Genomic DNA, 16,813 nt, shown 5'->3' with positions numbered 1-16,813 from the left:
ATTATGAAAGAAGGCCCCCGGATACACCTGCTAATTTCGCAATGTCATCAATACGATACCGCCCTTCATGACATGTCGGTTGGGTGAACATTCTTACTAGCCAATCATGCAGTGGCTGTTAAACTTTCTCCAGATTGCTTGACGTTGATTGGCTGTTAAGAAAGTTCACCTGATGCGAGCTTCTGTGTAGATGATGTCACTGAGGTATCACGTGGAGTGGAATATTGGATTTTAATGTGATTCATCTATTTGGCGACCACCGGGTGTCACTAATATACTATTTCAATACTGTAGCCAGTGTAGTGTAGTGTCCTTTGAACTATATAAGTGTATGAATAACCTTGTACCGATTAACCCCTTTGATGATGAATATGACTCCATTACACGATAGCAGTGTGGGTTCCTTGTAGCGTTGTGCGACCTGCTCTGTACCAGCGATACACTTGCTATTTCTGAAGCATGCATTGTCATCTTTGATGGGCATTTTAGAATCTTATGTCGAAACGTGGCCCTTCACAGAATAAAAGAAGTTGTATATCTATAAAAATTGTCATCATTATTCATACAATACAATGTATTCAATATAATATGTACCATGTTTACCCTGTAGTATGTATTATGTTTAGTTGTTTGTGTTTAAACGCAGTGGCCACCAGATGTACGTCTTGGAGACATAGTGGCCACCAGATATACGTCTTGGAGACATAGTGGCTACCAGATATACGTCTTGGGGACATAGTAGCCACCAGATATACGTCTTGGAGACATAGTGACCACCAAAAATACGTCGTGGAGACATAGTGGCTACCAGATATACGTCTTGGAGACATAGTGGCCACCAGATATACGTCTTGGAGACATAGTGGCTACCAGATATACGTCTTGGAGACATAGTGGCCACCAGATATACGTCTTGGAGACATAGTGACCACCAGATATACGTCTTGGAGACATAGTGACTACCAGATATACGTCTTGGAGACATAGTGACCACCAGATATACGTCTTGGAGACATAGTGACCACCAGATATACGTCTTGGGGACATAGTGGCCACCAGATATACGTCTTGGAGACATAGTGGCCACCAGATATACGTCTTGGGGACATAGTGGCCACCAGATATACGTCTTGGAGACATAGTGGCCACCAGATATACGTCTTGGAGACATAGTGGCCACCAGATATACGTCTTGGAGACATAGTGACCACCAGATATACGTCTTGGGGACATAGTGGCCACCAGATATACGTCTTGGAGACATAGTGACCACCAGATATACGTCTTGGGACATAGACATAGTCTTGAGACATAGTGACCACCAGATATACGTCTTGGAGACATAGTGGCCACCAGATATACGTCTTGGAGACATAGTGGCCACCAGATATACGTCTTGGAGACATAGTGGCCACCAGATATACGTCTTGGAGGAGATATAGTCTTGACATACCACCAGATATACGTCTTGGAGACATAGTGACCAGATATACGTCAGATATACATAGTGACCACCAGAGACATAGTGGCCACCAGATATACGTCTTGGAGACATAGTGACCACCAGATATACGTCTTGGAGACATAGTGGCCACCAGATATACGTCTTGGAGACATAGTGACCACCAGATATACGTCTTGGGGACATAGTGGCCACCAGATATACGTCTTGGAGACATAGTGACCACCAGATATACGTCTTGGAGACATAGTGGCTACCAGATATACGTCTTGGGGACATAGTGACCACCAGATATACGTCTTGGGACATAGTGGCCACCAGATATACGTCTTGGGGACATAGTGACCACCAGATATACGACTTGGGGACATACGTCTTGGAGACATAGTGACCACCAGATATACGTCTTGGAGACATAGTGACCACCAGATATACGTCTTGGAGACATAGTGACCACCAGATATACGTCTTGGAGACATAGTGACCACCAGATATACGTCTTGGAGACATAGTGACCACCAGATATACGTCTTGGAGACATAGTGACCACCAGATATACGTCTTGGAGACATAGTGACCACCAGATATACGTCTTGGAGACATAGTGGCCACCAGATATACGTCTTGGAGACATAGTGACCACCAGATATACGTCTTGGGGACATAGTGACCACCAGATATACGTCGTCTTGGAGACATAGTGACCACCAGAGATACGTCTTGGAGACATAGTGACCACCAGATATACGTCTTGGAGACATAGTGGCCACCAGATATACGTCTTTGGAGACATAGTGGCCACCACCAGATATACGTCTTGGAGACATAGTGACCACCAGATATACGTCTTGGAGACATAGTGACCACCAGATATACGTCTTGGAGACATAGTGACCACCAGATATACGTCTTGGAGACATAGTGGACCACCAGATATACGTCTTGGAGACATAATGACCACCAGATATACGTCTTGGAGACATAGTGACCACCAGATATACGTCTTGGAGACATAGTGACCACCAGATATACGTCTTGGAGACATAGTGACCACCAGATATACGTCTTGGAGACATAGTGGCCACCAGATATACGTCTTGGAGACATAGTGACCACCAGATATGCGTCTTGGAGACATAGTGGCCACCAGATATACGTCTTGGAGACATAGTGACCACCAGATATACGTCTTGGAGACATAATGACCACCAGATATACGTCTTGGAGACATAGTGGCCACCAGATATACGTCTTGGAGACATAATGACCAGATATCAGTTAAGCATAAGCACCGGATCTACGTCTAATTACACGACCGGTGAAGATCTTCAGCAACCCATGCTTGTTCGTAGAGGCGACTAACGGGATCGGGTTGTCAGGTTCGCTGACATGTCATCGGATCCCATTTGCGTAGCTCGATGCTCATGATGTTGATCACTGGATTGTCTGGCCCGGTCTCGATTATTTACAGACCGCCGCCATATAGCTGGAATATTGCTGAGTGCGGCGTTAAACAACCAACCAACCAATCTTAAAGATGCACGTGCTACACAATCAGCTACGTCTTATCACCCAATCTTGGAGACACACTGATTACACAATCCGATCAACCAGATAACTGTGTAAGTGGACAGACATTATGGTGTTTAAACTGCTTGGATGAAACCTGCGACTTTCCGGTACTAATCCCCTTGTACCGATATTTAATATGGCTAGAAAGCTGAGGCATTTCAATCAAACCTAGACAATGGAATGTAGAACATGCAACAGATGTTGTCATAAAAGTATTGCGACCCTTTGATAGTAGCCTTGCAACAGATGTAGTCTTGCACCCTATTGTAGAAAGTATTGCGAAAGTTTGATAGTAGCCTTGCACCCTTCTGTAGATAGTAGCCTTGCACCCTTCTGTAGATAGTAGCCTTGCACCCTTCTGTAGATAGTAGCCTTGCACCCTTCTGTAGATAGTAGCCTTGCACCCTTCTGTAGATAGTAGCCTTGCACCCTTCTGTAGATAGTAGCCTTGCACCCTTCTGTAGATAGTAGCCTTGCACCCTTCTGTAGATAGTAGCCTTGCACCCTTCTGTAGATAGTAGCCTTGCACCCTTCTGTAGATAGTAGCCTTGCACCCTTCTGTACAGCTTTACTGGTATTATTTCACATGCTGACTAAGCCTAGCAGCTCGCTCAAGTAGATTCAGCTGGCTACATGGGGAGTCGAGACGAGGCGTTCGCTCATTACGAACTGTGTTCGATTTAAAAAAAACTCGAATCCCATTCACTTCAAAGACCAACGATCAGCTCGGCTCAGTCAGCTAATCATAAAACTCTCAGAATGTATTTAACCAAACAATTCCCAAGAATACACATTCAGGAGTTTAGATTGTGTGGACTGTACTGACGGAACCTGCCTACAACTGTGAGGGTATTTTCAACATGGACATATTTTATCAGTCATTCGCGCGATGAGGAAACTCACTGAACACATGTGTCTTAATTGTTACTTCCAGTCCTAATGTTCCCGGCAGTGATATTGCTACCAGCAGGGTAAACTGTAATCTGTAGCTCCTTGGAAACATATAGCGTCGCTTGAATATATACATGTATGATAAAGAAGGGGGGAATATAACGATAATCTTATCCTTTGCCTGCCACCTAGTGACTGTTACAAACGTATCATCTGAATAAATTCTACTCATCTAGCTTTGAAGTTTTTAATCTCTTTAACAACAAATACATATGGCAAATAGGCAACCCTCTATCCCACGTAACTGATCTCAATGCTTGAGTTCTGAGCTTTGTTTATTGAGCATGGTATCGGCAGGGCTGTATGCGCCGCTATGGTTGCCGTACATTGATATGGGGTGTGTTTGGGAAAAGTTTCAAAGTTGTCGTGATAAGGCGTTACTGCAGTCGTGGACACCGAGATAATTGACGGGGAGAAGACGAAAAAAATATTCAGTATGTCTCGTCTGTGAACCCCTGCCAAGTTTTATGGTCGACCGTCATAGATGGCACCTAGGTAACCAACTGTCAACACGAATACATGTATCTTGTCTGATTAACTGATCTTTAAACCTCCTGGTCGGCGGGCCGTCAGTCGCTAGCATTCTTTAACTGGCTGTGTATTAGTTGTGATACTCACTTAGATCACCAACATACATAAGAATGTTCATATAAAGTCGGTGTTTTTTGTCAAGACATTCGACAAAACCTAAATAACATGTCAGAGTGCGAATGACACAACATTCTGGAATCTCGTAGTTACCAAGGAGTTACGTCCCTTAGCTTCCAGGATTTGACCTGGACTTGTTTTTCACAGATTATTTTCGGCCACTGCTTCGAAACATTCAAAGTTTAAAAGGAGCAGAGGAACAAATTTATTTTTGTAACAACAGCTTTTCCATCCCTTACAGCTAATCAACAATTTTGATTGAAATCGTTACTTAGACAGAGAACATCATGGAACGGATATCAGCATCAGCTCGGTTACAGCTTTAGATGACCCTTGACCTCCTTGATGTCACTAAAACGTCCAGTATATATCTATTGTAAAGGTGGGTCCAGTGGCGGATTAGCTGTATACATACTCGGATAATCCCCATTGCAATCCATTTGCGTGTTCAAAACTAGTATTGCAGTCTATGTTTAGTTTTGATTAAACCATAAAAAAATTCCAAGAACAAGTGAAACTCTTAAACTGAATTGTCTGCCCTTGGATTGCTACGGACCCTTTGATTGAGGACGTCAGTAACATGTGCGGACCTCACAGCAGTTATAGGTATGATAAAATGACCATGTGTGTTTGGGGTCAATCAGAGTAGAGGTCATTACATCCCGTTAAGTCCCTTCATTGAAGGATTTGACCGCCTCCGTGGTGTAGTGGTCAGTGCGTCCGCCCGTGTTCGATCCGATCATACCAATTAAAATATGGTACTTGTTGGTCCCTGCCTGGCGCTCGGCATTAATGGGTACAACAAGGACTGGTCGGCTCGGAGTCAGTATAATGTGTCTGAGTGTGGTATTCATGCTTAACAGCGACATGGTATCTCAGTGAACTAGCACTATAAAACCAGCTTAGTCTGGGCTAGTACAAGCAGCCACACATACACATACACACGCATGCACGTCGTCATATGAGCGAAATATTCATAAGTACGACGTTAAACCCAATTTCGCCTCACCTCACCTTTGAGGGATTTACTTTCACAACGTAATTGCATTTAAATTGAGAGAAAGGTGGTATGAAAATTGGTTTTTGTACCAACACATGAATGACATGTACTTGATTGATTATATCTTCCGGGATGACAAGCTAACCAGTTACTTCCTGCCACGCCCTTCCTGTCTGCCGACTGCACGTAATAACAACAAACAACTTCCACTGTAAATACGATGGACAATTAAAAGAAGAGCATTTATGTGAGTAAGATATTAGAATGCATCCAATATAGTACCTGCTATTTCATAGATTAATTCAAGTGACACGACTTGATAGAAACTCTGAATGTCACGTTTCTGAAAGACGTACAATAAATACCAATGTTAAATACAGCGCACCAATACGTCAACGAAGAAATATAATTGTTGATGTCACGTTTATCAAAGACGTTCAATACACACCAATGTTAAATACAGCGCACCAATACGTCAACGAAGAAGTATAATTGTTGATGTCAGAGGAATACGCCAATCTTCAACGCCTTGTTAAATCACATTTCATCGAACGTCATTCCAAGCAATGTCAAAATAACCTTTAATGCACGCCTTGACATAGCATCAAATACGAGTCTGTCTTCTTCCGTACCAAACACCGTAGAGCACATCACCCATATGATGCACAACACTATTGTAGAGCTAAGATTGGTAAGTTGTTTGCGACCGGGGCGCCACCATTGTAATATTGCTGTGTCTGACCGGGACATCCTTCCCCTATGAACAGAATACACAAATGAAGAATTTAAAGGTGTACATTCAAACTTGTGCCATATTTCCATATGTTTACTTTATTTAGTCTCAAAAGTGTATCAGTGAGTCAATAAGTCAGTTTGGTTCACCGCCTCTGTGAACAGTGTTCCAGTTATATCACGGTGTCTCAGCTTCGTGGGAGAAAAGCCAGAAGTGATGCCCGTCACAGACGTTTACACCGTGAATCCCGCGAAAACAAGAATGGTGCTGGAAGACCTAGAGAAATAATCGGGGCCAAGCGGGACTGGAACGGCAGCCTTCCACTTGGGTTGATCAGAGACCCAGAACAACATACAGTAACCGAATAATGCTGCACGGGTTTGTGTTTACCGCCCCACACGCGATTGCCCAGCGTAATGACGGCTGCTTGTAACCCGTCGAGTCTGTACAACCCAGTGGTCGACATCATGAGCTCCGCCACACTTCGTCCTTAGCGATGACAGACACTCAGCGAAGTCTGACCACCCGATATCGTATTCTCCTCGCAAGCATATGGAAATGGGAATCTCGACAAAGTTTGTCTAAATATTGATTTTCAAAAAAATATATCTCAAATTGTTGGCATATAGGACTCTGCCATCATAACACTTTTACCGACCATTTTCTTTACCTCTTCATGACACTACATTTGATGAATAAAGTTCTGAATAATATGCCATGAATTCTTTCACAATAAAACAGGAAAGGCAGAGAGCGTCATTGAGGAGGGAAAGATAATGCGCCCTCTTCAGTTTTGAGTATGTTATTCTATATATACTATCCAAAAAATAGAAACGCATAGGCATTTTGCATTGTAAAAAATCTATTAATTACGAATTGTGTTCAAACAATCGTCGAAATATGTAACAAAAGTGTTGATATCATGATTTTGCACAATTGCACAAGCAAAAAATCGACTTTACCTGAAGATATTAATTTTGAGATGATATTTCTTACAAGGATTAAAATGGCATCGTGACAACGCTACAGAAATCACCTTCCAGTAGAAATTGTGCAGCAAAGAGCAGGCACTGTCATGCTATCAAAATCCAGAATACTTTCGGAAATCGTCATTCGTTTTGAAGGAGTTTCAAGGTCAAATCACAACGCCACGTCTTGACGCTGCGACAGGGAACATCGCACGCTGGAGATTACCAATCCTTCTGTTGCCAGGCGTCTGAATGTTAGTCTGAGCACGATATCACGGCTTGCAGCTCGTTACAACCAAACAGGTATAACAAATGGCCGTCCCCGTACAGGAAGACCTCGAGTCACCACTGCAGCCTAAGATCGGTACATCCGGGTCCTACATTTGCGTGAACGTACTGCCACGGGTGAGAGCACAGCAGCCAGGGTGCCTGGACTTCGGAGGATATCCTGTCTAACTGTACCAATCAGAGACATTGGACTGAGAGCCAGGAAGACCCGACGTCGGGACCGTGCTACGTCACCATCGCGCTCAACGTCTCCGTTACCTAACCTTATCTACTTGGTTGTAAAGACATTTCCTTATTCTAAACTGATATAAAAGTTCATTTCCTAAAGTCTATTTGTGGACGAGTTATACATGTTTGAAAATACAAAATTTTCGCAACTGATTTCTGGGTTATGCGTTTCTTTTTAAAAATAGTATATTACTCAGTCGCTGGTTAAGAGAGCAAACGAAGAAGAAACGATGAAATGTCAACAATACAGGAGACATCACTGAATTCGCATTATCATTTGTGACGTCATGAACACTCATTGAACAGTCGATAACGCATATTGTTGGTGCACTACTTTCATAGTGTCTCGTGGGGCGGTGGAGTAGCCTAGTGGTAGGAGCGTTCGTTAGTCACGTCGAAGACCCGGGTTAGATTCCACAATGGATACAATGTGTGAAGCCTATTGCGGGTGTCCCCCATCGTGATATTGCTAGAATATTGCTAAAAGCGGCATAAAAATTGGTCTCCGCTACCGATGCTTGTTGTAAGAGACGTAACGGGATCGGGTGGCCAGGCTTCCACTGCATGTCATTGAACCCATTGCGTAGATCGATGCTGATGATGTCAAACACTGGATAGTCTGGTCCATCGTCACGTGGCAACGTGAAACAACAGCCAAACAAAACCCGTTATGATCACTTGGTTACCGGTCAGCATTCACACTTGTAACATCAAAGTCTCACCATTTTAGTTGAGAAAGACAGACTGATGACGTCACAGACGAGGTTGATACACAGCAGCGCCAGATACGTGATCCTCACCTGCTTCATGACACACACTGCTGGGCTGCTGCAAAACACAATTGTTACAGAATCAGCAAAAGCCATCAATATGTAGCATTACATCTTCTCGTCTCATTATGATATAAACTTGGGATGTCACGTCTATCCAAAACATTGACGCATCGATATTATTTCTCAAATTTTACAATAAACGACACTTACCTGTATCGTTTTATTACTTTATCCAATGTCTGTCACACATAGCCCAATTCATATTTTATTCATTTATTTTTGGGACGCATCTGAGGTGTTTCACAAACAAGCTTCTTTTCAAGACATATTTAACAACAGAAAATACAGTGGAATCTGTCAAATCCGGACTCTGTGTAATCCGTTTTTCTCCATAATCCGGACTACATTGACATGTACTTACATTGACCTTCCAGTTTTATCTGACAAAGGTATTGAAAGAATGAGCTAGATATAAGACCGGATTGTCAGGAAGTTTCCAGCCTTTCAGTAGTGTTATAGACGCTGAAGCATACACATTCACGCGACATTTCGGTAAATAAAATATCACGATACACATTCGCCATCCCGTCTCTGTGGACGCTCATAGTACTATCATAATCACCCAGTCCATAAATGTGTGTGTGTGCGTGCGTGAGTACATTTTGGCTACGAATGTTTTGGGGTTTTGGAGATATGATGGAGAATCCAAGCGACTTGGATTTCTTCCTCCGCACCGGACATATGCTATCAGATATCTTCTATTTCTATATACAATCATGTCCTTGCTTCGGCGGCAGATGTCTGACTTTCACTAGTTCAGTAGGCATACTTCTAAAAGAAGGGGCTCAACCTCGTCAACGTATAACAAGCGAGTACCAATATGGTGCAAGCATTGAGAATGGACCAAACCTTTAAACACGTCAGTCGGGTCCTGTCAGGTAGGAACTGTTCTCAGCAGCATGATGTATACCATTTGGTCCTTGAGAACAAACTAGATTAGTCCTACCATACCACTATTGTAAGGGAAAAGCTCAGATATATTACCATGCACACGTACAGAACACCATAGACGAATAGGCCCCAAACGTCACAGACACGCTTGTCGAAATGTGTGGTCAGCTATAGCTGGAATAGTGTTAAGTGCGTCGTTAAACAACTAACAAACACCCACAGAGAAGTGATGGAAACATGACTTACATTGTATTGAAGTAAAAGTCTCCACACGAGCAGTAGCCCCAGTAGTAACCGCACGACACGGAATGGATCTCATGTATACTGGTGGCCTCCGTTATCATCAGCACTGCCATACATATCGTGCCACCAACAGCGCTCACTAAGTGAACAAGACGAACGTTCTGAAAAGGAAACCATCCTTAGTACACTATGGACCCCGAGAAAAGTGAACGGTGGGTCTCTTACACCAGGTATGATCAATACTGGATAGTGATTCTTGAACATATATTATCGATATATAATATATTCAGAGAATGGAGAATGAATATCTGTCCATGATAGTTATTCTGTCATTAAGAGTATTCGTATGTTCATTTCAATTCTGATGTTGATGACAACGATGATGTTGATGATGACGACGACGACGATGTCGACGATAATGTTCAAGATGATGACGATGATGATAACGACGACGATGGCGATGCTGATGATGACAACGATGATGGTGACGATGGTGTTGATGATGCCGACAGTGATGGTGACGATGGTGTTGATGATGACGACGGTGATGGTGACGATGGTGTTGATGATGACGACGGTGATGGGGACGACGATGTTGATGACGACAACGTTGATAGTGTTGGTGATGACGATGATGATGACGACGGTGATGGTGATTATGGTGTTGATGATGACGATGATGATGACGACGGTGATGATGTTGATGATGACGATGATGATAACGACGACGATGACGATGACGACTCACGCTAGACATCTTCTTGTTGACCATAATAAGACCCAGGCCACTGACCCCTGGAATGTAGCCCTGCACAAAGATAGGACATCCACGATGTTCACAGTTGGCAGATTGGCACATGAATGGTATATCGCAATGTGTGTTGAATATTGGCAATTTGCGTAATGTATTGAAACTGAAATACTGTTCACAGAGGCTGTATGTTTTTCATTATTCATCAGCCTTGAGATATGTGATAACACGTGTTAGTGAGTGAGTGTCTGCAATATAACGCCTACACTTGTGGATGGCCAGTTTTACTTTATGTCTCAACTATCTAACACCCCGCTTCCCGGTCCTGCATCTTGTGGATGGTCAGTTTTACTTTATGTCTCAATTATCTAACACCCCGCTTCCCGGTCCTGCATCTTGTGGATGGTCAGTTTTACTTTATGTCTCAATTATTTAACACCCCGCTTCCCGGTCCTGCATCTTGTGGATGGTCAGTTTTACTTTATGTCTCAATTATCTAACACCCCACTTCCCGGTCCTGCTGCTATGGGACGAGTCGAATGAACTTACCCCGACCAGCAGGAGGAACACATGGACTTTGAAGGGTATGTCTGGCTTCATCAGATAGAAGGAAAGGTTCACGTTGTAGAAAAATACCGAAAAGTCGTCGTGGTGAAGTTTGTAGACGCCGTAGTTAAATGTCAGTAACACAGTGTTGATGACACCTGAAAACACGAGTGAGTGAGTTTAGTTTTACGCCGCTTTTAGCAATATTCCAGTAATATCACGGCGGGGGACACCAGAAATGGGCTCAAAGTATGTAAATATATATGTTTCATAGCCTTAAAAGAAGGCACACATCATTGAATGTGTAACTATTCTAAATAATATGTATGGATTATGTATTGCAATGTACATGTATATGGGCCAACGGCCGAAAGACGTGAATAAACACACTTGACACTATCCATGTGGGAAATCTGAACTGGAACTCTAACACTGAAGCCCTATACAAAAAGTGTCAACAACGTCTTTATCTCATGCGTAAACTGAGATCTGTTAATGTTAACCCATCTGTGATGTCATCTTTTTATGTAGCATTTATTCAGAGTATTTTAACATTTTCCTTCCATTGTTGGTACGGGTCTCTCTCAGTTCATCTCAAATCTAAAATAGACAAAATTGTTAACACTGCAAGTAAAATCGCTGGAGTCAGATTTGAATGTTTATCATCAATATATGAGCGGCAAATCGTGAATCAAGCTGTAAAAATTATATCTGACCGTACTCACTACTTAAATTCGGAATACAACCTCCTCCCTTCAGGCCGCCGCTACAAAGTTCCAATTGTGAAAACTAAGAGAGCCCGTACATCCTTTATTCCAAGTACCATTTCTCTCTTAAACAAATTTGAAGATAACTAAATCAATGAATTTATGTAAATATGTTTTGTATCTCTCTGATGTGTCAGTAGCTCTGCCGATGTAACACAAATTCCTGAAAAGGCATTAAAGTACTATTCTATTCTATTCTATTCTATTCTATTCTATTTAACTCGGGTCTTTGGTGAGACAAGCGAACGCTTTGACCATTTGGCTATTCCATCGCCAATAGAAAGCACGAAATTGACATTACAGTATCGTAGATGGGTACCCAGTGATATGTGAAGACAATGAGGTTGACAACATATGATCGCATGTATACTGAGTTCGGGGGTGAAAAGATTGTGTAAAGATTATGAAACGGTGAAAGAGCATCATGTACATGTATATCATCATATATATCATCATGTATATCATCATATATATCATCATGTTTAGCAGTGTTGGGAATGACAACTGGATTAATCCGCAAATTCTGCTTACTAACGATATACTTGACTTACTATAATTAATACGTTCGTAATCGACCTAGCACAGTCATGCAGTTCACTGTCTTGTATCCATTAGTTCTGTTTATATACGAGCTTCTTAACGACCTTCGTTAAACGAAAATCAGCATCTATAAGCATTCTGACCACGTTCGTGGGCTCCACCAGTCAGCTGTTCGAGGACTGTATTTCACTTCCAGCTATCCACCTCATTTTCCAAGACACACTGATAATCTAAGATAACTGAAATGCTAATCAACCAGGGTTAAACCCGAATCACCTTCTCACACACGTACTTAGACAGCATTCCAGTTATAACACGTCATGTCAGTTTGATGTGGAATAACGGTGTTTTTTGGACGTGTATAACTTTGGTTATACCCTTGCATGGGTATATGATGCTAGCAAAACAAGGAACGTAATCAGGAGATTTCTGGGATCAAAACGCAATCGTGGGTTTTTGGAACTCCTAAGGAAAGCACCTCTTCGCAGCGATCTGTGGCACCCATTGTGAAACAAATAAAGTAGAAAATACCAAAGGATAACTTACACCGCTATTTGATGTTAATCTGAAAGGAGACGATTGTGTACGACTCTCACATCTCCACAGATACATATAATGTCATATAAACAAATAGCTGCTCTGTGACAAAGTATAATTTGTTTCACGCAAATCAAAGAACACTGTGAGCCAAGAGAATTTAGAAACACCAAAACAACAAAAAGTTGGATTTGAACCCACGTATCACAGATTTGTTACACGACTAAGGGACACTACTCTTCACTTCGTATTGTGGGCAAGGCATAATGAAAGCATTTGGTCCAAACTTTATGAAATTAGGAAATTATATAAATGATTCTGTTATGGACATTTAATGAATAGAGAGGCTAAAATGTGACGAAAAGGTAAATGTTAGAGGTTTACAGAAAAGTTTTTTCTCATATCTGAACATGAACAAGTCCTTAAGACAAAATGAGTTTGTTATGAAATGTATATAAATACAAACATGTGGCAAATAATTTATACACATTTGCTCACAGCCCTAAAATCGGCGTATTGTTAGCTATACGTGCGTATACTGGTAGGTCTTGACAATAGTTCCCAGTGTAAGAAACAATGGCTAATATTTCAAAGTGCTTCTTAACTTGGCGATATTTCATTCCTGGTCTTTTGACAGTAAACCATACCTCGTGAAAGTCCGGGTTAGAATTTGTCTTTCCCAATTGCCTCTCGCAAAAAGGACTTACAGGTGGTCAGGATTGCTAAAGTGGTTAATGCATGATATCGTATCCCACTTGTGTAAATCGATGCTCATGATGTCAGTCACTGGTAGAGGATATTTACAGACTGCTGACTTGGACGTTAAACAACAACAAAAACACCTTAAAATATACTTACATAACGCCAGAATGATCCCGTGTAAGGTGTACCCAATATTTCCATTTATTTTGGCCATAATATGTACACATTAAATATCGATCACCACCTTGTACACAGGTGTACCCGTCGGTATATAACGAATATCACAAGCTGGACAAGAATCAGCCAGTGTTTGAAACACGATCGTCTTCCTGGATTTAGATTTTAGACATGCGTCAATGTCATAGGGAAATCATTTCTCTTGTCGTTAATCAAACACAAGTCGATAGGTTATCACTTCGCAAGTCTCACAGAGCATGTACTCTACACCATTTATTTTAGCTAAATACCAAGTTCGTATTGCTGATCAAGATAATGTCTGTTCATATTAACCCTAGACTGGAGAAAGTCCTTGTTTTAAAAAATGATACAAAAATCCGAGCTACATCTTTTCTCTTCCATGGTGTGTTCCGAATATCTAATAACCTCTAGGACAGTCTCTATTTTATTACTTTTGCTTAATAGTCATAGTTTTATTGTTACATTTATATGTTACATAATAAAATGAAGACTGTTCCAGTCTAGCAGCATTCCGTTTTGTCGCACAGAGAGATCTTGAGCTCATGATAACATGCAGCAGGATTGGCATGGCTGGTGTTACGTTAGACACCTAGACATGTTCTGACTCCTTCACAGAGGAGGTCTAGTCTTCCTTGGGTATATCAATATGGGAGGGAACTGTGGTAATGTACAGAGAGCTTTCTTGTCTAAGTTCAACAGAAGAGAGTGAACAAGAAAGAAGAAGAAAAAGAGAAAAATTAGAAGAGAAGAGGGGAAAGAAAGAAGAAATAAAGGAATATAGAAAGGAGAAGAAATAAAGGAATATAGAAAGGAGAAGAAGTAAAGGAAAAGAGAGGGAGAAAGAATAATACAGAATATGTGGAAAGGAGAAGAAAGAAGAGAAGAGGAAACATAATTAAGAAGGGAAAAGAAAAATAAAGAACTAGAAGAGAAAAGAAAGAGAGGCTAAGCAGCAAAAGGAAATTAAGAAAGACTGAAGTAGACTATTTCAGTGCTAAAGGCCACATGGCCAAGAGTATACTATATATAGTACGTAAGCTTTTACACGTCACAAGTCAAATTGTGCATCTGTGATTATTTTAACATTTAAATGACGACGTTCTATTGTTTTAGGTTTTCGTGTTGCTTACTTTTTCTCTTTCTCGAGGCTTACTTACATCTCAACATCGGTTTCTCTAAGTAAATAGTTGATATTAGTATACCGAATTTGTCGTATCTAAAATACTTCTGATTTTAGGAAATCACAAATTCATTACAGATTACAAAAACAAGGTTACATATCAGAACTCAAAACTCGATTTCGTAACTTCTATAAATATTTTGTGATATACTATAAGATAAGTGTGTGCATAAAATCTGTTTAGGGATATCAATAACTATATACTGCAGTTCCAGTAAATGTATTTTTGATATCATGGAAGAAATCAAGAGGTCGGCTTTAAAGTAGGGTTGGGTACCACGAAAACTTCAGTACCACGGTATACCAAGGTTTTTGTTCAAGTACCATGGTATTTACCACGGTATACCGTGCTGCAGTAACTAACTACTAACTATTGAATCCAACTGTCTTGTTAAATGATTTTGAATGAATTGGACCATGAATGATTACACATATCATTAAAAATGGTCAAAATTTGATGGCTGTGAAAACCCAGAGGGGTCAAAATGTTTTTGGTTTTTAATTTTCTGTTTTAAAATTGGTAATAACCACTTTTTCTAGTAGTTACCACTTCATTTTTTCTGCTAATTACCACTTTTAAAACTAATAATACCCATTTTTCCCCTGGTGTATACCACTTTTGAAACAATTAAATTAGAACTTGTAAATGTTACTTATACACTTATTCATATACATATTATGCGTTTTTATTATTGTTATTGCCGTAAACTATTATAAGGATAATGCTATTTTTGAGGGCAAATGATAATGCCCTCAAAAATAGCATTACCGTTATTATTGATAAAATACATGGAATTTGTGTTGAAAATAACAATGAAGGAATTTGACTGTAATTTGACCCAAATCAACTTCTGACGGGGTTGACTGTCCGAATTCAATTACGTCCTCGAACAATTCAAGTGACGTCACAACAGAAAGTGACGATATTCGACCTTGGCCTTTGACAAGACCATAGCCTGCAACATGTCAAACTATGTCAGTGTTCGGTTTTGGTCCATCAACAGTCTTAATAGTGTTAAGGTTAGCACCAACAAGAAAGCCAATATTACCACTATTTAATATTATTTTAGACAAAGTTCAAGTGCTGAAAATGACCTTTCAAAATAGGCTTCATCGAAAATGTCGCCATTTTTGACACAGTACGAAATCGCGATTCACAGCGTTATTTGCTGTATGTTTTGAAATGTGAAAACCGGATAATTACTGGGAGTATTGAATTTCAAAATAACATATTCATGATCACTCATATCAGTTTTACATGAAATCGCTAAGTAAAATTCTTGAAACGTTGCCGATGAATCTAGAATCGGTTGGGATGTTTTCTAAAATGCACTTACACGAACGCCGTAGAGCGCTTTCCGCCATATTGGATAGTGTTTACAAAATCACGTTTCGCGAAGGCCGGTATTGAGACGCATATTACATCACGTATATTTCATATTCAGCTTCGAAAAATGCATCAATAAACTCCCCATACATTTTAGACTCAAACTGCAAGTGGTCTTTGTCACCAATGCCAACTGTCTAGATAAAATGAGACGAAACATATTTGGTGTGAAAACGAACGCTGTGCTCGAAAGACTGCGCTGGTTCGAAATGTAAACAAAGACAAAAACCTATTTTACACTGTGTAGCATTTTCTGAAATTTTCCAACATTCATCCGTCTATTCATTGCTTGCAATGGCTCAATACCTTTGGCATATGCATGGAAAGAGTATCGTAACAAGAAATAGGAAATTATAAATAGATACAATGCAATGATTTGATAATTCAT

General features: G+C 40.7%; 1 protein-coding gene across 1 annotated transcript; it reads right to left on the bottom strand.

The window, feature by feature from the left end:
• Positions 1-5,860: 5,860 nt before the first annotated feature.
• LOC124279795 lies at positions 5,861-13,945 on the bottom strand. Its single transcript, XM_046715673.1, has 6 exons — positions 13,817-13,945; positions 11,118-11,272; positions 10,566-10,625; positions 9,821-9,978; positions 8,573-8,678; positions 5,861-6,390 (listed from the first exon to the last, which is right to left on the bottom strand). Exons 1-6 carry the CDS (start codon positions 13,872-13,874, stop codon positions 6,316-6,318), a joined length of 612 nt encoding a protein of 203 aa, XP_046571629.1. The 5' UTR covers positions 13,875-13,945; the 3' UTR covers positions 5,861-6,315.
• Between the last annotated feature and the right edge of the window lie 2,868 nt (positions 13,946-16,813).

Source organism: Haliotis rubra, unplaced genomic scaffold, assembly GCF_003918875.1.
Source record: "Haliotis rubra isolate DU_JTF1 unplaced genomic scaffold, ASM391887v1 Scf257, whole genome shotgun sequence".
Lineage (NCBI taxonomy): Eukaryota > Metazoa > Mollusca > Gastropoda > Lepetellida > Haliotidae > Haliotis > Haliotis rubra.
Note: the sequence above shows the minus strand (reverse complement) of the source record. Positions and strands in the feature narration are given on the sequence as shown.